The 21,969-nt window shown below is 44.2% G+C and overlaps 1 protein-coding gene across 3 annotated transcripts in view; it reads right to left on the bottom strand.

The window, feature by feature from the left end:
* The window catches only part of ATP11A (ATPase phospholipid transporting 11A), a 791,426-nt gene that overhangs the window by 459,417 nt on the left and 310,040 nt on the right, over nucleotides 1-21,969 (bottom strand). For all 3 annotated transcript variants that reach the window (XM_085622216.1, XM_085622218.1, XM_085622217.1), the window contains exon 4: nucleotides 21,206-21,286. In XM_085622216.1, the coding sequence (XP_085478342.1) occupies nucleotides 21,206-21,286 (81 nt within the window). The remainder of the gene's footprint in view (nucleotides 1-21,205; nucleotides 21,287-21,969) is intronic.

Genomic DNA, 21,969 nt, shown 5'->3' with positions numbered 1-21,969 from the left:
AGGAGAGAATTTCACTTAGACCCCGAGCAACACAATCACTACCTTCAACTCAAGCACTGGGCTCTCACACCTCAGATCCATGACGTTGCCACACGAGAGAAGACTACATTTGAAAAATTAGTTCAAACGGCTATCTCTATGAAAGGGGCAATCTCTTTTCTATATAAGATTCTACTCGCTTCCACCCCCTCACCGAGACCGAGATATATGGCCATGTGGGAAAGAATAGCTCAGAGAGACATAACCGAAAGGAAATGGGCCGGGGTGTGGTCAGACACAGCTAAATTCAACCACTCCCTGAAACTGCAGGAGGCTCACCTAAAAACCATGATGGATTGGTACCTTTACCCAACCAAGCTTAAAAGAATATTCCCGAACACATCTGATTTGTGCTGGAGGGACTGTGGTCTCCTTGGCGACTTTCAACATTTGGTGGGACTGCCCCATGCTTAGACCCTTCTGGGAGGAGATACTAGCCCATATCAAAACTATGTTGGGTTATCCCATACCAACCACTATTGAGGGGGTGCTTCTGGGCATCAGGGACCCATCTCCGACACACCAGACCAAGGTGGACAAGGCCATGCTATGGTCCTGCTTGGGGGCGGCCAAAATCGCCATTGCGGCGGCTTGGAAGAAGACAGCAGCCCCCACCCTATTGATGTGGGAAGCTCAGCCCTGGAAAATACTTTGTCTAGAGAGAGTGACGGATATCTTCAGAGAAGACTACAACATTTTTTAATATAAATGGGGTCCACTAGTTTCCAATCTGACTCGGGGCTTACCCCTGACAGTGTGCCCACCCTCCATCAGAGATATGCATCTCTTTCAGTTCTAGTTCATAGATCACCGACACTACAACAATGCTCTACGGGGCGCGCCCAGTTGGTTCCCTGGGGAAGATAGACACCACCCTGCCAGGTTTCACGGCTCCCTTGCCTGCTGTTCCCTCTGCTTGCCAGCTACGTATGAATGCATGCGGGACGACATCCTCACTTCCGGCTTGGTCCGTAGCGGTCTAGTCGTCCCTGAATGCACCAGAGCGTCACCAGCGCTTCCGGGGGAATCCGCTTATCAGCGGCGGCTTTTCCCCCGGCCAGCGCTTCGGATTATTGAACCTGCAACCGACGCCTCCGCGACTCTGTTTCCTGCTGTGTCCGGAACCCCGGAGGATTACCTTTGCCGTTCGCTGTCTTCACGGCGAGTACCAAGCTAGTCCCGCAGCGCTGAAGCGCATTTGGAACTCCGTTGCCGCGCTGAAGCGCATTTGCCTTTGCTCACCGCGCTAAAGCGCATTGGGAACTCTATTGTCGCGCTGAAGCGCATTTGCCTTTACTCACCGCACTAAAGCGCATTGGGAACGCTGTGTCGCGCTGAAGCGCATTTACCTTTGCTCACCGCGCTAAAGCGCATTGGGAACTCTGTTGCCGCGCTGAAGCGCATTTGCCTTTGTTCACAGCGCTAAAGCGCATTGGGAACTCTGTTGTCGCGCTGAAGCGCTTTTACCTTTGCTCACCGCGCTAAAGCGCTTGTTGGAACACTGCTGCTACGCTGAAGCGCATTCAAAACTTGATCACTGCGCCTGAACCACATTCAAACGTGCTCAACGCGCTGGAGCGCCCGCAACCCTACTTATCGTGCTGAAGCACCTAAAGACAACACACCCAGGGCTGCCAACCCACGGCGCAAGCGCCCCTAGGGTGTACGACACTCCAGTCCGGTTGCATCATCGACGATCAGGAACTCTTGGTTGTATCATGGTGTGGATTGGTGCCGTCCTGTATCACTTATTTTACCAGCACGGGCGTGCTTCTATTCCTCAACCGCAGCAAGTACTGCAAGACGGAGGAGTCTCTATTCTTTTAACCTATAGCGCAGGAGTGCTTACTGGCCCAGCATAAGCGGTCTGGTAGCGAACATTCTGGAGAAGTCACGGAGGTGAGTGTCGTTCCACATGAGTGCATGGGTTGAATGAACCCGGTCTGCTATGCGGTAGTAACCATTTGCTTGTCTTCCTATACAGTTGGGGGTTCCCTGTCCACCCACACAGAGGGAAATTCACCATTCCACGTGACCCCGTGTCTACCTTATTGGCTACCATCCCGGATCCCATCCTTGTCCTAGTTTGTAGCACATCCAGAATGGGATAGGGTGGGAGTGGGGGCGTTAGCTCCTGCCGTCTCTGCGAGATTTCTCCACTTGTAACAGGTAACTTGTGGGGAACCGGACACACCCATACGGAAACGTGTACTTTCGCTCCAATCTGACCTACAAGCCCAATACACTGCACACTTGACACCACCACCATTCTACTTTCTTTTGGTTATAGGGGAGAGGGAGAGGGTTTTCTTTATTTAGGGGTGTGTTACCCTCCAAGTTGGCAGGGTTCAATTTGCTAATGGTCACAAGCAGAAAGGTGGACTGAAAGCTTACGCTAATATTATAGGCTGCACGTTGCGCCTTTAAACTATCAGAAACTGTGTCTACACCGTCACATCTCATCAGGGAAAGGTACAGGATGCCGTGCTTTGTGATACAGCCACCAACTCTAGTCCGTGTAGGATATGTATTCTGTTACTGGATGAATCAAATGAGTTTTGTTGTAAGAGTCAAGAATATACTCTAATGCTACATGCTATCAAGCCTGATAAAGACCATGCTCAGATTTGCTGATAATACTAGAAAGATGCTGGTTCTGACGATGTTGACGGATCTCTTGAATGACTCTGTAACTATGAATTAGCCGCATGAAAGCAATATCCGAAGATCTTTGGAAAATGTATTACCTTGCTTGTTTGTTATTACTTTTTTAATAAACAAAATTTAATAAATATAAATTTGAAAAAAATGTGCTATCACAAGCCATTTGTCTCAAAGTCTTGCAGTTTCTGTCATCAGTAGAGTGCCACATCCTCTCCCCCACTGAACACCATACCGCCCCACTGAGAGAAACTCACACTGCCTTCAGCTACAACCCAATTGTGCCCCGCTATAAACACCTGGAAGCAACCCAATTCAAATTATGCTCTAGACTAGAGTAATATGCTGCCTGAAAAAAAAGTAACAACGTAGTGGAAAAAGGCAAACGCTCATAGGAAATAGACCTTAAAGCTTTTGCACTCATTATTCATAAATCAATGAGTGTGTTTGCCTGAAAAGCTAACAACATGAAAAGAAAAGTAGCGCTTCACTGGCAAACTCTGAAAGGTGGCGCTAATGTGTTTGGGTGTAAATAAAACCGATCTGGCCACTTTGCGACTACTCTGTCTTGTTTTATTCAGTTATGTATTTATTGTTCGTATTTTAAAACCTTTTTTCTTTCCTCCTGAGGCTGCATTTTGGTGTAGAAAAATGTCAGACAAAGACGTTTATAGCAAACGTGTTTCTTCTTTGTTTGGATCCATTTCACAGAGGAACGAATGACGGAAAGGATAGGAAAGAACAATCACGGTTTTCTTCAAGTAAGGAGGAGCGCAACAGAAAGAGAAGGAAGAAGAGGAAGACAGAGGGGGGTGGCAGCAGAAGTGGACACTGTCCTTGTCTTGTCCAGTGAAAAAGGAAGAGACCGCAATGGTTATGGGCTATGCAGTCCAGCCACAAACTCTGCAAACACTTCAGTCAGTGGCATAGCAAGGCTTTGAGTTTGTGGCCAGATTGTTCTTGCAGCCACACATACACAGTGTTGCTCTGCAGTCTGGCCACAAACTCGGCAACACTCCACTGACGTAGCTAGGCTTTGGCACCACATGGGGTGCTGGCATTCAATTTCTTGTTTTGCCGCCCCCAAAACTGCATACGCCACTGATTCCAACCCCCTCTCACTCCTTCCCAGAGGGCATTTACTTTTGTTTTTAAATGACTGGTGCAGAGTTCACTCGAGTTGCGGAACGGAGCCCCGGAAATGGCTGGGGCATCAACAAAAACGTTTCATGTTACTGTACGCAGGCACAGCCCTAGAATCAGGAAGAGGGCGTGGGGAGGCAACACTCTGCTGGAGCACGGCAGTAGTTTTTTCTCATTTTTAAATATAAATACAGACAAAGGAAAACTTGTTTTCCGTCTGTATTTATATGTAAAAATCAGATTGAACTGAAAACCGGGAGCCTTAGTTATAATCCTTGCTGTAGGCGTTAAACATTTAAGCAGAAGAGGTTCTGCTTGACCAATGATCTATCCACCCTGTTAAAAATTGGGTTGTTGGTTGACTGAGGTATGAGCACTACTCAAGCAGCATCCACGCTCCAAGTCAGGGTATGAAGCAGGCAAACCCTAAATTAACCTGTGTTCACTCTCTGGTAGCTTGGCACAGAGCAATCAGGCTTAACTTAGAGGCAATAGATAAAGTACTTGCACAACACTTCAAACAGTAAAACAGTGAAAACACCATACAAAAAGATTCCACACCAGGTTAGAAAAACAGAGCTTAATTTAATTAATTAAACGAGACAAAAACAACAAAAATCCAATAGTATAACTTGAGATACAGGTTTTCAAAGTTTTTACAGTAAAATAGCACCAAGAAGCAAACATCCTATTTGGGATATCTAGGCGTGCCAGACCAGGACAAAGTCAAAAGTTCAGGCCGCCCGAATGGAGCGCAGTCCCGCTACAGGGACCCAGTTAGGCCTGCAGAATAAAAAGTACCTTAATCCGGGTTGCTGAGCACTTGCGTGGATCCATGTCGAAGATGAGTCGTGCAACGGAGGCGATTCGTTGATTCCGAGATTGGATGAGGCTAGGGGTGCGAGGTCCTGCTGCGTTGTCAAGGATCCTGTCAACAAGGCTTGTAATGCGAAGTCTGGTGTCGAGGATTGAAGGCGCAGCAGAGGCAATGCATTGGCTCACATAAGCAATTAAGCTGCGATGCGGAGATCCGGTATAATCCGTTGAGGCTGCTGTCAAAGAAGAATGTGAGAAGCTTGCTTCGGGTAGAGAGTTGCACAGCAGTGGTTCCGAAGGCGATGCGTCAGTCCTAGATGTGGGTGGCTGCAGTGATGCAAGTCTTATGCGACGGGTCCAATCCATGCAGCAGTAACAATGCGTTGGTTCTGCTCGAAGATGCATAATTCAGCCGAGGAGATGTGTTGGTTCTGCTCGGGGATGCATCGCTCAGCAGAGGATGCGTCGGTTCTGCTGGAGATACACTTGACGCCCACTTCCAAGGGTCCAGGACTGGGGTGGCACCACAGACTCAGAAAGCAGAGTCCAGGTGCAGAAGCAGTCTTTTATGTCCCTGAGACTTCAGAATAGGGGGCCAGCCAGTTAGCCCTTGGAGTCCCTTTCAATTCTGGGGACAATTGATGCAGATTCGACCCTTCTCACCAGGCAGGAGGGCAGCATGACTGCACAGTTAAACAGGAGTCCAGCAAAGCAGCGGTCCAGCAGAGTGGCAGTCCTTCCGTAGCATAGCAGTCCTTCCTGGCGAGTATCCACAAGTCCAGAAATGTACTGAAGTGGTAGTGTCTGAGGTCCAGTACTTATACCCAGTTGTGCATTTGAAGTGGGGGAGACTTATACCCAGTTGTGCATTTGAAGTAGGGGAGACTTCAAAGACATTGCTTTGAAGTGCATAGAGGTCTTCCCATCCTGCCCTTGTTCAAGATTCACTACAGGGGGGTATGCAGCTCTTTGTGTGGGGACAGGACACAGCCTATTCAGGTGTATGTGAGGCTGGGTCCAGCTTCTTCCTCCTTTCCTGCCAGGATGGCGTATCTAGTCTCACCTAAGCCCCTGTTGTGTGTGGCCGTCTAAGGGGAATACACAAAGCCCAACTGTCATCCACCCCAGACATGTGATCAGAGACGGGCAACAGGCACCAAATGGCTATAGTAAGAAAATGCCCATTGGCATTTTCAGAATTGGACTTTAAAATCCAACTTCACCATAAGTTTGGATTTTAAATTGTGATTCCAGAGTCACCAAACTTGAAAAGTCTATCTCTTCACAATTCGGAATTACACTTACAAAAGGTAATAAGGTAGTCTCTTTTTTTTTTTTTATTTCAGAACCAGCAGAGACTGAAGTCCTAATACAAAAATATTATACAATACAATATGCCGACACTTTCAAATATAATACAGGCACTTTCATATATAATACATTCTCGTTGTGAGAAAGAAAAAAAAAGATATTACAGTGATTTATTCTCAAACTACGCAGAGCCCCTTTCTCCAGTTAATAATTGGTTGCCAAATCACCTTGCCACGCATCGCCGATTTTAGCCCTCTAGTAGAATAGATGGCGCTTTCCTGGTTAAAGACACCAAGAAAGCGGGCTAACCACACTTGAAAACATGGCGGGTCTGAATCTTTCCACCGAGCTGCTAGTATAATCCGAAGGACCGCCGCTCCAATAAAAAGCATGGCTTCTTCATCCCTATTTAGGCTAAGTGTATTTTATGTTCCTAACAAATATAACGTGGGGGAGTCACGTTTACTTATGGCCAAACACTTCATCCCAAAATTCACAGATCATTTTTTTAATGAGAGTTAATTGATCACACTCACTAAACATGTGTATTAATGTAGCGGGGCCTTTATTGCATCTAGGACAATGATCATTCTCTCTTTTGCCCCAAGTGAATAATTTGGCCGGGGTAAAATATAAGTTATATATAGTTTTATACGTCTGGGCTTTTAACCTAGCTGACATAAGGAGACATGATGAAAGATAAAGGCTCATATCGATATCTACATTTGGGTTGTCAACTTTCTCTGCCCAAGCAATTTCCGTATGCTCTATGTCATCTTCAAGCTTATCCAGCAATAGCCCATAAATTGTACCGATTCTAGTCGTATTTTTACCTATAATATCGATAATTTCAATTTTCCCCAAATAAGGTAGTCTCAATGCTATTCTGAGAGATATGCCTTGCAGTAGTGAAAAACGAATGTAAGAGTTTCTTACTATCAGGACATGTAACGCTTAAAGGTGCATGTCCTGCCTTTTAAATACAGGGCACCCTGCCCTCTGGGTTGTCTAGGGCCCACCTTCGGAGTGACTTATATGTATGAAAATGGACGGTTTGGGCCTGACAAAAGGTTTATTTTTCCAGGTCGAAATGGCAGAGTAAACTGCACACACAGGCTCTGCAATGGCAGGCCTGAGCCACGGTTAGAGGGCTACTTCAGTGGGTGGCACAATAAGTGCTGCAGGTCCACCTGTAGCATTCAATTTACAGGCCCTGGGCACATGTAGTGCACTTTACTAGGGACCTATGAGTAAATTGAATATGCCAACTGGGGATGAACCAATGTCACCATGTTTAGGGGAGAGAGCACAAACACTTCAGCACTGGTTTGCAGTGTTAAAGTGTACAGAGCCCTAGTACCAGCAACAACAAGGTCAGAAAAAGTGGAGGAGGAAGGCAAAAAGTTGGGCGGGGAGAGACAATCCTAAGGCTGTCAGGTCTACCAAACTGCTTCCATGACAGTGACAAAAACTATATGTCACACAGTGCAAGCAAAGTTCTTTAAGAGAATAATCAGACTTTATTTCTGAGCTTCTTGATGATATGAAATGGAGCTGGACACCTTTTTTAATACCAGAAAACATGCAGATCCTTAGATTTGGTAACCCAGGGGATCAAGATATTCTTGCATAGACTTCCTTAGAACTGATCCCCTACTCGTTTACATAAAGGTCATGGGCCTTTAAGGCCAAAGGTTTGTTCTGTTCTTTTTTTTCTACCCATACAGTGAAGTGCTACAACTAGGTTTCCTGTGTTGCAGATAAAAGAACACACGCCAAAAGCAGAGGTGACAGAGATGAAACTGTAGAGTTTTCAATGTTTTTAAAAAATCACTGCAAATGCACCAAAGTGCAGACTGATCCACAGGGACAATTCATTACAGTCAAGGCCACTAGAAATATGTGAATGTGCAGCCTCAGAGATTTTCGTATCATTATACATTTGTCGCATTTGCCATATAATCCCCATCTGATGCATAATCTGCAGATTTTAACAACAACAAAGAAATGTGTTTCTAGCTCAAACGGTTCAAAAGTTACTAAAAATAAACTGACGTGTTGCCGCGTGGTAGAAGGCCCTTTGCAAAGCTGGAATGGCCAACTTTCTGTTGTTTATTGCTAAATTGGGAGTTAAATTGGTACTATTGGGGTGCAACCAATGTCCAGACAGTGTTACCAAGTGTACAAATGATAAATAAATGAAATAATACTATTACAAACTGTGCCGCATTAAGCAGCATAATTTGCCTTTTCTTGCTCTATAATTTACTCAACCCTGCCACACAATTTGGCCCTCTCCTGCCGCACAATTTCAGTGGCCCTGATTACAGTAGACCTACAAATGATATCCATCAGAGCAAACCAAAAAAAAAACTACCTGCCCAGAATTAAGTCCTTTCACAAAAAATTCCAAGATGGCTATTTGATGGCTTTAAACACATGTTTTATCGGAGTTAGATCAAAGGGGACACCCAACTGGATGTTTCCAATGAGCGATTCTTCTGACTGGTTACTTTGCAGTGTTTCAAATATGTAGTTGCTGAAAAAGAAAGAAAATAGAGCTGTCCCTGGCACAGTTCCCTACTGAGAAGGCAAGCTGTCTGGCAAGCCCATTGAGACCTCAACAGCAGGGCATATCCTCCTACCCCATTCAAACAGCCTCAGCACACAGAACAAAAGCCAAGCTTTTTAACAGTAACACAGCAATACAAATGAGACTGACACAATCACAAGTAATTGCCTACTGAAGAAGAAACAAAATAGCTGATAGCTATGAAGATTTTTATTATAAGGGTAGAGCAAAACATGAATATATTTATGAGTAAGTATCATAATTGGCTGCTTGTAGGAGCAGGTGCCTCTATTAAATGTGTGTAGTTATGCTTCAGATGAACTTTCCTTTATAAAAGTGTTTTTTATTTTCCTATAACTTTTGACCCAATGGATGGATGTGTACAAAACTTGGCCGATCACTAGCTTAGTCAGCTACGGTAAGGTTTGCCAAGTATCGTGAAGTTCCGTGCTAGGGAAAAAAGTTCATGCAAAAAAACACAACTGATGGACGGAATGATTAAACTATGTCAAACATTCACGCCCCAGTACACAGATCTAGGCCTAAATCCTTTGTTTATTGCACACCATGTCATTCCAGTTTAGACCCAGCCGTATGCAAATCAGTCTTGACCCTGTTCCCCATGGGAGCAGTCCAGCCTGAACTGCCAGGCCAGATCCTCTATGGACCGGAAACAAGCATCCTGAGACTGGTTTCAGGGTATCTCTCATCAGCCAGGCTAATGGTGAGCACGGGACCCATGTCTGGACATACCTTCGCCCAATTAGGGCAACATATGCATAAAGAACAATTGATGGACGGAATGCTGAAACAATGTCAAACATTCACCCCCAATACAGAGATCTGTGCCTAAATCCATAGTTTTTTTTTACAGATTATGCCATTCCAGACCATGCACACTGCTCAGTACTGTAGCTTTTCAAACATTCACACTGCCAGCACGCATGCACTAACCATACGCGCTACACAACACTTCAGCCTTCAAGTATTGTACTTCTCGCAAGCACATATACACCAAGCACATGCTTTTTACGGCACAGCACTACATCTCTCAAGTAATGTAATCCTTGCAGGCATACATACACTCAGTACATGCACTACCCAGTCATGTACTACACAGTGCTGCTCTACCTCTGTACTGTACCACTTCCCATGGACATATACATCCAGCACAGTCACTACTCCTGCACTACTCAGCACTCTACCTGATGTAGGCCAAGGGTGAGTTAAGCAAACAGCAGTGGAACTTTAGAAAGCGGAGTGAGACTGTAGGCCTTACTCCAGTGACATAGGATAAAAAAGGATCTGTTCACTTCTACTGATCACTACACGATATGCTGCAACGCCACACTGCTTAACTATTGGTGAAGGTGGCACTATGAGGGTAGCTCTCACACATGATCCGTGTTTGCCTATGACAAAAACAAATCAGCATTGGAGATGCAGACAACAGTACAGTTGGGCACTCAGGCTAGAGGAGCACATCTATTACAATGCAGAGAACCTTTCCGTCCTAATAACCATTGTTGAGGAAGGCAAGGAGCATTATAGTCCACTCAAGGCAGTGCAGTGCATGCTCAGAGAGTGGAGACATCCAGAGAATTTCATTGGTTCCAGGAACTGTGTAAAGATCACCCCGCCCACATTCCTCTCAAAAACGAATTCTGTTTTACAGAGTTGTGCTTTTTAATGATCGCATAGTTCTACTACCTCCTGAATAATCCTAGTCAGGTCAAATAGCAGACTTGACTCATCTTTCCACTACTTTCATACTATGTATTCCCCCAATAGAAAGATCCTAGGAAGAATAAACAATGTAATTTCATTTAAGAGGTAGTAGAATATTAACTATTCCCAGCCTTCGCTGCAGGAATGGACTCATCTTGATCCTGTGCAGCTAACAAAAAACTTTCCAATTTCAGTTAATACTAAACACCATTATTGATTACGCATTCCTAGTACAAATATTTTGTTTTTAAATCTCGACGGTATTTCTTTGTTTCTAAAATACCTTCCCTACTGGTCTTGGTTGGGAAAATCAAGAAAAAAAGCACTATGTCGATAATTTACAGACAGGTTCTACATAAGAGGATTACTTCTGTTCCTCGGACCATGAAAAATAAATTAATCGTTTAACAATTTACAGTCCTTTTAATGAGGACTCCTAGGTGAACCTTTTACAAAGGGGTATGCGAGTCACTGTTGTTGGAAATAACTAGACTAGTTAAAAGTTAAGTGAGGTAAATACAGGAAGCAAATACTGTCAAAGAATTCTGTTAATTTCAAACACTTTTTTAATTCATTTTTATATCACAGAATAAAAAATGAGAAATAAATATAACGAGCACATCAGGGCACCACAATCCCCACGACCATTTGTATCAGGGTGTTTGCATACATAACGTCCAGTTTTTTTTACCAGATATCCGGATGCTGCATTATTTTATATTGACTACAATCTCCATGAACAGTCCTCTGACTCTGGCCTCAGAAAGGTCCACGAAGGAAGATCTCCTTGACTCTTGATATCTTTATCCCAAATTATTTAAAACCCTCTACAGTCATTTTATTATTGTTAGCCTGTAATTCCCTTGAGCTCAAGGTATGTTCAAGACAGTAGTTTTACACAACTCAATCTGATAACCTGAACGCCCGCTAGATTCCCTAAAGTTGGTTAGAGTATAGTAAGAGGAAATTAGCATACTTTGATATTTTACCTGATAGTCCACCCATCAGTTTAAATTCACCAATTCCAGGTGCAGGCCTAAACCAGCAAGCTAGGGGTTCAATTGATTGCGCAAACAGAAGGGGGGATGGAGAGTATCCTTGCTTTGTGTGTAATCCAAAAGTTGGAGAGAGAAAACCACTTACTCTGACCCTTTCTGGAGAGGCCGTGTTCAGGAAGTTCCATCAATTTCGAAAGCAGGAGCTGAACCCAAAGCATCCCTGGTGAGATCGATATCTCCGGCTGCCAGAGTTAAATGCCATCTCAACATCGAGGTTAAGGATTGCAGTGGATTTTTGCTCAGCCTCATCTGTTCCCACCATTCATGGAGCCTGCAGAGGTTTAACCATGTGGATCTGGGAGGCGTATTGCCTCTCTGGTCTGGGTGAATCAGTAGAGTAGTGACCTTCATAAACCTGTTTGAAAGTTGTTTAGCAGGTGTGAGAAGTTGGCCTGATATATGATGTCACTAATTCTAGTGTACACCCTGTATCAGTGCAAACAACCCTTATGGTGATTGGTTGTAAAGTCAACCTTATAGACCAGCTATCCTAGTGGTAGCATGGACAAGAGCAGTCTTAGGCTAAACTCTGAATGGCATGTGAAGCTAGCTGTTATACCATATGTAATCCCTTGAATACCAAATGAAAGGACACCACAACAGATATATATAAAAATAGAATGTATTTATTCTAGGCAAACCCTCAGCACTCTTTATGAGATTCGAGGTAAGTACAACACAGTCTTAAATAAGACTGTGTTGTACTTACCTCGAATCAAGTCACACAGGTAAGTAATACAGTTAGGCCCTAGGGGCCACGCAAACCATATACTAAGCAAGTGGTATAAGGACCACTGTCACGAACACAGGATAGGCCTAGGCCTAGGGAATCGCTGGGGCTACACTACACTACCAACAGTTAGGAAGTGGGAGGCCCACGGGATTCAGGTGCAGAGTGGAAACACTCACGCGTAATGCGTAAAAGTTGATAGAATCACTAGCAGTTAGAAATAAGCAGTTTTAGGACACTTCTGGTATAGCTAGAAAGTCGAGACTCGGAAACTAGACCCTAGGATAGTCAATACCCTGGTGAGCACCGAAGTACCCAAGTTACCTAGCTCACGGGCTGTGGGTGCATAGGTGTGAACTTGCGTCGGGTTTCGTCGTGGACTTCTATGGATGCCTGAAGGAAAGTTGCTGACAGCCAGTCAGTGAAGAGTGTCTGGTGGATCCCAAGGTGGGGATCAAGAAGGAAGGAACCTGCAAGCAGAAGGGACAGAGTCTAGGTCACCAGCCAGGAGCCGGGAAGGAACCAGGAAGGAACCAGGCGATGTCGTGAAGACGCAGGTGAAGAGGTGAAGCTTGTCGCAGCAGTCACGGGTACCAGGAGACGTCGAGGACGACCAGGAGGTGAGCTGTCCCACGAAGGCTCTTGCTGTCGGCGGCGTCGAAGTCGAGTCAGGACCCAACAAGCCTTGGCAAGCGGAACCCACGCAGGATGGAGGACTTGCTTCTGGTGCAGACCAGGAAAGTCTGGGGTGCTTCTCTTTCACAGAGGAGCGGGTGCCAGTCTGGAGGAGCCGGACCAGCAAGTTGAAAGTAAAGGTTCGTCGTCGCAGAGGCTACTAGCCAACGGGCCAGCAACCGGACAACCCGTCGAGCAACACAGGTGCAGAAGGTGGTCTTCTTTGCAGATGGTGCTCGGGAGTGGGGCTTCTCAATTCCCCAAGCACAGCCTCGAGGAAGCCTCAGAAGTCACGCTAGTCAGTTACTAGCCACTTTTCCCAAGTCGCCGGTCCCACGTCCCTCGTCGCCTCCACGGGTCTCAGCTTCGCTGGAGATGTGGATCTGGTTCAGAGGTGTCTGGAAGTCTCGGCGCTGGACAGTCTCTGCAGTCGTCCCTCGTAGGATTCAGTCGCAAAGCAAGCAGTGGTCGCTGGATGGTGCCTGGTTGCCCAGGGTGGTCACTCCTTGGCCACAAGGGAGATTTCTTCAGTCTTCTTCCTGAGGTCGAATGTCGAAGGTGCAGAGTTTCTGTTCAAGTTGCAGATTCAGGTTAATCTAATTTAGCAGGGCCCAACTAGCTACTAATATACTGGGCTAGTGGGCTGGGCTACCTGCAAGGTCCCTCCTATGGGTGGGACCAGGAAGGGGAGTGGCTACACCCCCTTTCCTTTGTCCAGTTTCGCGCCAGAGCTGGGGCTGGAGTGCCCCAGCACCGGTTTGAACTGGACTATGCATGGAGCACCTTGTGTGCCTCAGGCATGTCTCATTCCTTTCAGCCCTCCCTGCCCCAATACACTAAAGTCTGTCTGGGGAGGTGCTAGCACCTCCCCAAGCAGGAAACCTATTGTCCAGGCCTCCCTGGCTGGGAGGGCTCCCAGCTGCAGGAGGTCAGACTCGTGTCTGTGGCAGCAGCATCCATTTTGTGATGCTGAGGCTTTGGTGAGAGTTAAACAGCAAAGTAGGATTTTAACATGTCTCTCCCTCTAGAAGGGAGGAATAATATCCTCATCACCAGAAATGGTATGGGGGTATTATTCCAAAGTGTTAGACACCTTACACGACATGTTTTGATAAAGCCAAACCATAGTTACCATAACCGTTTAAGATTATAAAGTACTTTAAGAGTATATGGTAGGCTATATCATAGAACAGCTATAAGGACATGGTTCTGAAAGCTGCAGACAGGCTCAGCTCATGCTAGAGCACCATCTCACATGTTACCAAGCAGTCTGCCTCCAGGATTGTTAAGGCCTGCCATAGGAGTGGCTGATAGGTACACATGTGTCTATATATAATGTAGGTATAGGAATACTACACCTAAGCAAGGGGTGATTACACGACCTTGCCCCAGCTGAGTGATCAGCCAGTTGTGTCATAATGGAAGGCCAGGCCAGGGGTGGCATAATACATGCTGCAGCCCCTGGTAGGCCTAGGGTACACCTATGCCCTGGGTACCTAGGGTACACTGTACAGGGTCCAATAAGGTGATCCTTACCAATTGGGTATGTACCTAGGGTACATGGAGTCCATTTCAAAGAGAGAGCAGATAGCCTGAGACCCTGAATGGCAGGATCTCAGGCCAACTAAGTCGAAAAACCAGCTAGACACTAGGCAAAAAGTTGGGGGTAACCATAGTCAGATATCCACCTTCCTACAGCAGGAATTTGCACTTCTGTGTTAGCAAGTGAAATAATGTGGTAGAACGAGCATTTATTTTTGGATTTTGCCTATGTATAATCATTATGATGCCGTGTCTAAAGTCCCCAGGAGCTATCCTACTGCACAAGCCTCTAAATATGTTGAGTAAGTGGGGGGGCCAACAGTGATGCCATTTGTTTAAATAGTTCAGCAGGATGACCATTAGGCCCCAGTGCTTTCTTGCTCTGTAGCTGCTGTATAGTCTCAGCAATTTACACTAATATTAACTCTTCATCTAAAACCCTCCTTTCTTAATCTGTCAGTGTTGGAATATGTACCCTCTATAACATGCCGGCTGTGTCGGAGGCTGCATGGTCTTCCCTTTCTGCTGCAGAAGACAGCAAAGGGCTGTCCTTTTTTCCAGTCTACAAATATTCACCCCCCCCCCCCCCCCCCCTTAGAATACATTGCCTATTTCCATTGGTGGCTACCACTGTCAACTTAACCAAGCCAAAAAGTTGGTCTGACTTTTTGCCAATCTCATACAGCCTTCTGTGTTTACGTAAGTAGTATGCTTGGCAGCATTATTCACTTCGTCATTATAGGTCAGTGTCAGTTGACTGACCTCTAATTCAGTCAACTGACTGCTTAGTAATCTTTCTACTTTTACCACGGTCTCTTTCAGGGTATGTAACTTTTCCGGTTGGATTATTTTCTTAAAACCAATCCTGTCATGTGCTCTGCCCAGAGCGCTATCTTGTATGCTTTCCAGCATGTCAAAATGAGACATTACCGATCCAGTACTAGCTGTGAAATAGTTAGCAAAAGTTTCTTACAAGGTAGTGAAGGTTTCTCTACCTTTTTGTCACAATTCGCTCCCTGCGCTCTCGTGCCTACCACCGGGGCACCGCATTGTGTGACTTTCCAGTGTTCTAATAAGATTCCAGACACTCTCCTGCATGCATACCCTGACTTCCAGCCATTTGGCCACTATTTGGGCATTGACATCCATTCCCAATCCATGCCAGGTTTTGTGGAAGCCAGTCTGCTCATGACTCCATTACCTATAACCCCCTGCTCATTGCTTCGGCTGAACCCCTGCAGGCCAGGGATGGGTGGAGGAATTCAGTTCACCTGTGGCTGGCTGCTGCTAGCCTGCTCTCACCTGATTCACATGATTACTGTGAGCTCTTTTAAACCCCAGCTCCATTTAGTCCAGGGTTGGCCATTGTAGCTGTGTTCCGGTGAGGCCAATCATTGTTTCCTGAGCTTTTGCTATCCTTGTTTCCTGAGCTGTTGTTATTCCTTGATTCCTGAGCTATAGTTATTCCTTGTACCTGTTCCTGAGTTGCAGCTATTCCTTGTTCCTGATTAACACTGACTGCAATACTCTCTTGATTCCTGAGCTATAGCTATCCTTGTTCATGCACTAACACTGCTTTCAGTGTTTCCTTGATTTTTGTTCCTGAGCTGTACCTATCCTTGTTTCTGAATTAGCAACTGCCTGTAGTATTACCTTGATTCCTGTTCCTGAGCAATAGCATTCCTTGTTCCTGAATTAGCACTGTCTTCAGTGATCCCTTGACTCTTGATCCTTAGCTATTCCTTGTTTCCCTGATTCCTAAACTCGTACTATTTAATGCACCATTGAATCCGCTCCCAGTATTTCCTTTGTCCCAGTTACTGCTTTTCAGTCCATAGATTGCTGTCTTCCTGTTCTACTGTCCTCCTTCTAGTTTCCTTGTATGTTTATTACTTGCTTTCTGCCAGGTGTGTCCTTGTTACCCTTCTTTCCTCTTAAGCACTCCTCCTTGCTAGATCCTTGTCTATGACGGCTGTGCATTTAGTTCTACACCGTTGCTGTTACGGCCTAACGTGTTCTTGTTTAATCGCCAGGATCCATGGGCTGACAACCTAGGTGGTGTTTCTTTTCTACTGAGACTATTGTCTTTAAGTTACATTTATAACATCACCATAGGTATCAGCTCCACAGACCCTGCCTTTGCATATATATACTATAAGTGGGTATTTGCAGTCAGTATCTGTAACAGCAATTGTGGGTGAGGAACTTACTGAGCTTCACTCTTATTGTGTCGAGCTCCCGGGTGCTATACCCCATATTCCCTTTATTGCTAATGTTGTTATGTGTATATATATGTCTTGCACGTCCGTCCTGGTTGTAGTTATTCAGAATGCTAAATTGCCTTTTGAGTGTCAATCCTTTCTGAGTCTTAGCCATTGTGTTCACTTGTGCAGGCTTCCCCTTTGGATCCCTATTCTCTTCTGACTTCCTGTGTGATCCTGGGCAGAGCTGTACTCTTCTTTCTGCTTACGTTCTCTACTCCATTACAAAAATGGGGTAACCCATGGTAAAAGGACCTGGGTGAATTACTGATACCAAAAACAGTGGGCTTAACCAATGATCAATATATCTGAGACATATGCTTCGCTTAGTTTATTGCTTAGCTAATCCTGAGCCTAAAAAACAGAAATTTTCTTTAAGAACAAAGGCTCGCAATATTCAATAAATAGTTCATACTAACAAAGGACAACATCCAAAACACTGTGAGCTGATATACATAAGTTTATTTTTTAGCAATTTTTGCAATATTAATAGGACAGAACGAGGTTGCTCCAAGGAGAAACGTGCATCAAAGGAAGGTGATTAAAGAGTGAGTGAATGAGACAAGAAATGAAAGATACATAGTAGTGAGAAAATTCAATCAATTTTAGGCAATGTGGATCGGTGGTGATTCACCGTCCAGAATCCAAGCAACCTAGTCACATTCATTAAATACAGAATTATATTAGTATATTTCAAAAAATGACCCCGTTGATGGTCTTGCACGAAAAGCTGATTATGTGTCCCAGGTAGTAAAGGGTGGGCGTCGACGTTTCGACCCGTCTTGATGGCCTTAGGGATTTTTAAGCCTTGGCCTTGCGGGTCTTCATCAGGACCAAAGAGGGGGCAACCTGACTGAAAGGTGGTCTTAACTGAAACACCTGTAACGTTAAAACAAGGGGGTGTGAGGATGTTGTCCTAATTAAAACACATTTAAAAGCAAGGTATGTTGTATTAATCACATACCTAATTGATTTAAATCACAGGAAGAAATCCCGGATTCCAATGAATGGAGGGCTTGATGTCACAGGTCAAGCAAATTCGTTCTAAATGAAAAAATAATACTGAAATAGATTCCATGTATCGACAAAATCTCATTATACCAAACACACCGTGAAGAGTGTCGGTCACTCTAAAAACCCACATCAGGCTAAGTGGAACTAATTAGGCTGTGACTATATGGCAGGCCGTTTGTGAGCAATAGAACAACAGAAGGGGCATCTTACCGCATCGAGAATACAATTGGAACCGTAAGCGATGTATCTGCCGTTATTCAGGAAGTATCGCCGAGGCGTAGGATTCAATCAAGGCTAAAACCAAAAAGGGGGGCATGGTCACTTCAAACTAGGCCTGAGTGGATTAAAGATCTACGGTGTGTGGATATGGGCAGTGGAAAAACTTACCACGAGAACACAATAAATGTGCAGAACCACGGAGCGTCTGTCTCCGTTCGCGCCCCAGTGCAGTGTGAGCTCGACCGCGACTTCGTGCGGTTACCAAGGCAACCGTATACGAGTTAATGACTGTGGACCCGGAAAGAGTAGAAGGACTGTTATGAATAATCAAGGTCCGATATGATCTAAACACAATGTCACAAGGGGGGCTCATGATGAGTACATGCACTGTCTGGGGTGAGGGGAACGTGAGATCCTCCTCACCTGCTAAATAACGGAGCGTCTGTCTCCGTGCTCGCTCCAAATGAAACGCGAGCTCAACCGCTTTTCCATGCGGTTGCCAAGGCAACCGTTTACATGTGTTAGGTAGTTAACAGTGTATAAACAGTATAGAAGGACTAACATACACTGAGAAGGTCCCATTACATCATGAAACATAAGGGAAAAACAATTGGAACCCATAACGAAGACAATGAACATATTTAAACAAAAATTACAACAATTGTGGTGGGCGATTGAGGTAATTCAATGACGTACAGACAATAGATAGAACAACAATTTAAGTTAACAGATCATGTATCCACATATATTGACAAAATATAAAACATAATTATACAACAATGTAATTATACAGTGAACGGGTGTCCAGATGTTAAGTACCCTCTACTCTAAATCAATACATAGTGCTAATTAAAGAGCCCTTTAACTGCAGACTAAATTAATGTGAGTGTCAGGGCTACTAGGGAAGAGATAAACTCTATCTGTGATTCATAATGGAAACTTGTTTGTTGGTTTCCTCAAGTTCGTTCAAACCCCTGGTGACAGTGTCTAAAGAGTGGATCCATCTATATTCCCGCTTGTTCAGTATATCAGTGAAATCACCTCCTCTTGGGTTAGGTTTTACTTTTTCCAGAACCCACCATCTCAGGCTGTCTGCTGTATGTTCGAAATTGATGAAGTGTTCTACCAAAGGGGCACCGGGTGTCTTGCAGCGAATGCGGCTGCAATGTTGCAGTATCCGGCACTTCACCTTTTGGACGGTTTGGCCCACGTATAAAAAATCACATGGACAGGTGATTACATAAATGACTCCAGATGTGTTACAGTTGCTATGTTCCTTTAATGTGTAGGTGTGGTTGTTATGTGTGAACTCGTCGATGGTTCTGGTTAAAGCACATGCTTTACATGAGCCACATTGGTGGTGTCCCATGACCGGGGTACCCCATAGGGTGGTCTGTCCTACCGTCTGACTGGCAGGTAGTAGGGATTTGATCAAATGATCTCTAATATTTTTACCTTTTCTGAAAGCGTGTAGTGGGGTGGGCATGTTCCCTAATTCGTCAGCCACTAGATGCCAATGCTGGTTAATGGCCTTCTTGATGGCATTACTTTTAGTGTTGAACGTAGTCACACATACCAACCGTTCCTCGTGGGTCTTATCTTTAATTTTGGGGGTTAGCAAGAGTTCCCTGTGGTTATGCCACGCACGTTTCCGCGCTTTCTTCAGAAGCCTGATTGGGTAGCCACGGTCTATCAATCTGGACAATAGACCTGCCGATTCCTCCAGGAAATTTTCTTTTTTTGAACAATTTCTCCGGATCCGTAAAAACTGTCCAAAAGGTAAGTTATCACGTAAATTACGGGGATGGTGGCTTGAGTAACGCAGTAATGTATTTCTTTCGCTACTTTTCCTAAATAGTGTCGTGTATAGTTTGCCTGACTCCGAGTCTGATTTAATTGTGATGTCAAGGAAATCAATATTTTCTCTACTGTAGTTCATCGTGAATTGTATGTCAGTTGAACATGTGTCCAACCAAAGGTGGAATTTTTTGAGATCCTCTTCCTCACCTCGCCAAACAAATATAATATCGTCGAAGTATCGACGCCACAGTTCTATACACTCACTATATGGGTTTAATTGATTGAGGACATACTGATGTTCAAATTCACTCATGTAAATAATGGCCAAGTTTGGGGCAAAGCTGGCCCCCATCGCCACGCCTTTAGTTTGTACGAAAAATTGACCCAAAAAGGTAAAATAATTTTGAGTCATTGCAATTTTAAGTAATGCCACAATGAATTCTGTGGGAACCAAATGTGGTGCAGGTATAACATTTAGTACTGATTCAATACATTCGAGGGCTGCCAGTTGTGGAATGTTTGTATAAAGGGCAGTTATGTCCATAGTGACTAATAGATGAGTATCAGGGTCATATGGATAGTCATCCAGGAGTTGTATAGTTTGCATGGTATCCCTTAAGTAGGTGGGAGTCTGTTCCGCAATGGGTTTTAAACTCATTCTCTACTCAGTCACCAGTCCTTGCTCAAGTCCCTGACTGTGTCCCAGACATAGTCCTGGACAGTCCCTGACACTTTTAAGTCAGGTAATTATCATGCGTCTGGACTTTGTCCCAACAATCCCCATTATAAAGGAGTGTTCAGATATGCTAGGTATCTCACACTTTCAATGTGGGGGATCTCAATTGTTGGGATGAAAAAGTAATACAGTCTTCAACAAGGTATTCTAGAGCTGCTATGTCACTTCACCCCATAGACACCTTCAAATTGATATATTACACTTTAATATTTTTGTGGACATTGGCAACTGTTGAGATTCATCAAGGTTGAAAACAAATCAACTTTGGGGCAGTGATAATGCAGGGAGAGCTTGCATCTTAGTGGACCCTTCAGGAGGAGAGCCTACAAACAAAATGGAGATCAAATAGACTGATGGCAGTGAAGATGTCTGGGTATCCTCTCATTTAATACCTCAAATGGACAATTCTCCCACTACTGCTCAGGGTGTGTAACTTGACAAAAGACAGAGATTGTTGCAACACTGAAAATATGACTGGGCATGCTTTTGAGCTATAGCTCAAAATATTTTTTAGGTGATTGTGTGCATTATACGTACATAACACTGGTGTCAACATTCGCACTAAAACTTTGTATACAATAGACAATATTACTCATTCTGTTAATATTTGAGGTGATAAGGCATATATGTTAAAAATAACACTGAACATTGTAAGGTTAAGGGAGGACCATCGTAAAAGGATTTCAAGATTCTAGGAGCAGAGGAAATAAAGGAAATAGTATTTTAGTCACTGGTAAATATGCATCCATACCTGAAACAAACGAAAACAAGACGCAGGCTTCCAAAGCACGCTTTGAGTACCAAGGTATTTTCATGTATATGCAAAAAACAGCACACAGCATACACCAAGCAAGTAAAGCAACACCTTCTATGAAATCCATATTCACAAGTGATTCTCACCTGTTTAATTGCTGTTACAGTGATCACAAAAAAAAGTGGAAGCCCGCTTGTCACAGGACTCGTTGGAGTGTCAATAATTAACTGAAACGAAAAGAAAGGCACAAATTACTAAAAGCTTCTATCTTTAACAGTTCAGTCACTCAAACAGACATACTCCTATTTGTCCAACCTGAGACATGAACTTTACTATTTGCGCTTCCAAACCGTACAATTTAAATTATTTGTTGAAAAATTTGTGTAATAACAGGGAGCAAATTATGCATATAATGTAGCTAATTCTTCCACATATCATTTGACAGATAAATTCACATAGATGAGTAGAGCCCAAACAACTGCCTAGCATGAGATTTTATCACAATTGTTATTCTTCTAATTGTTAAGTTTCCAAGTCTCATATCTTGGAAACTTAATTTGAAGAACAAAAGTTGTGATAATAGACCCCGAAAAAAAACTAGTTCAATTCAAATGAATGAATTCTCTTTGATCTGTGTGTGAATGTATCTACTAAAACGATATGTGGCAGATGCATTGTTTGGGAATGCACTTGGAAACAAAACTTACAAAACTGGTATATACATTTATGGCACTGTACCAGAGACTAGCCAAGAGGCACACTGAAATAAATTGGCTACAGTAGGAGGGCCCAGCGTTCGACAATTGGCATAGTGATCTGAATGAATAGATACATGCAGAGTGGCCTAAATATGAGAAACTGTAAGTTGTCCTCAGAGGTTCTGTGTGAGACGAGGAATGTAATTCATCAA

This window comes from Triturus cristatus, chromosome 8, assembly GCF_964204655.1.
Source record: "Triturus cristatus chromosome 8, aTriCri1.1, whole genome shotgun sequence".
Taxonomy (NCBI): Eukaryota; Metazoa; Chordata; class Amphibia; order Caudata; family Salamandridae; genus Triturus; species Triturus cristatus.
The sequence above is the reverse complement of the archived record's forward strand: the minus strand, read 5'-3'. Positions and strand labels throughout refer to the sequence as shown.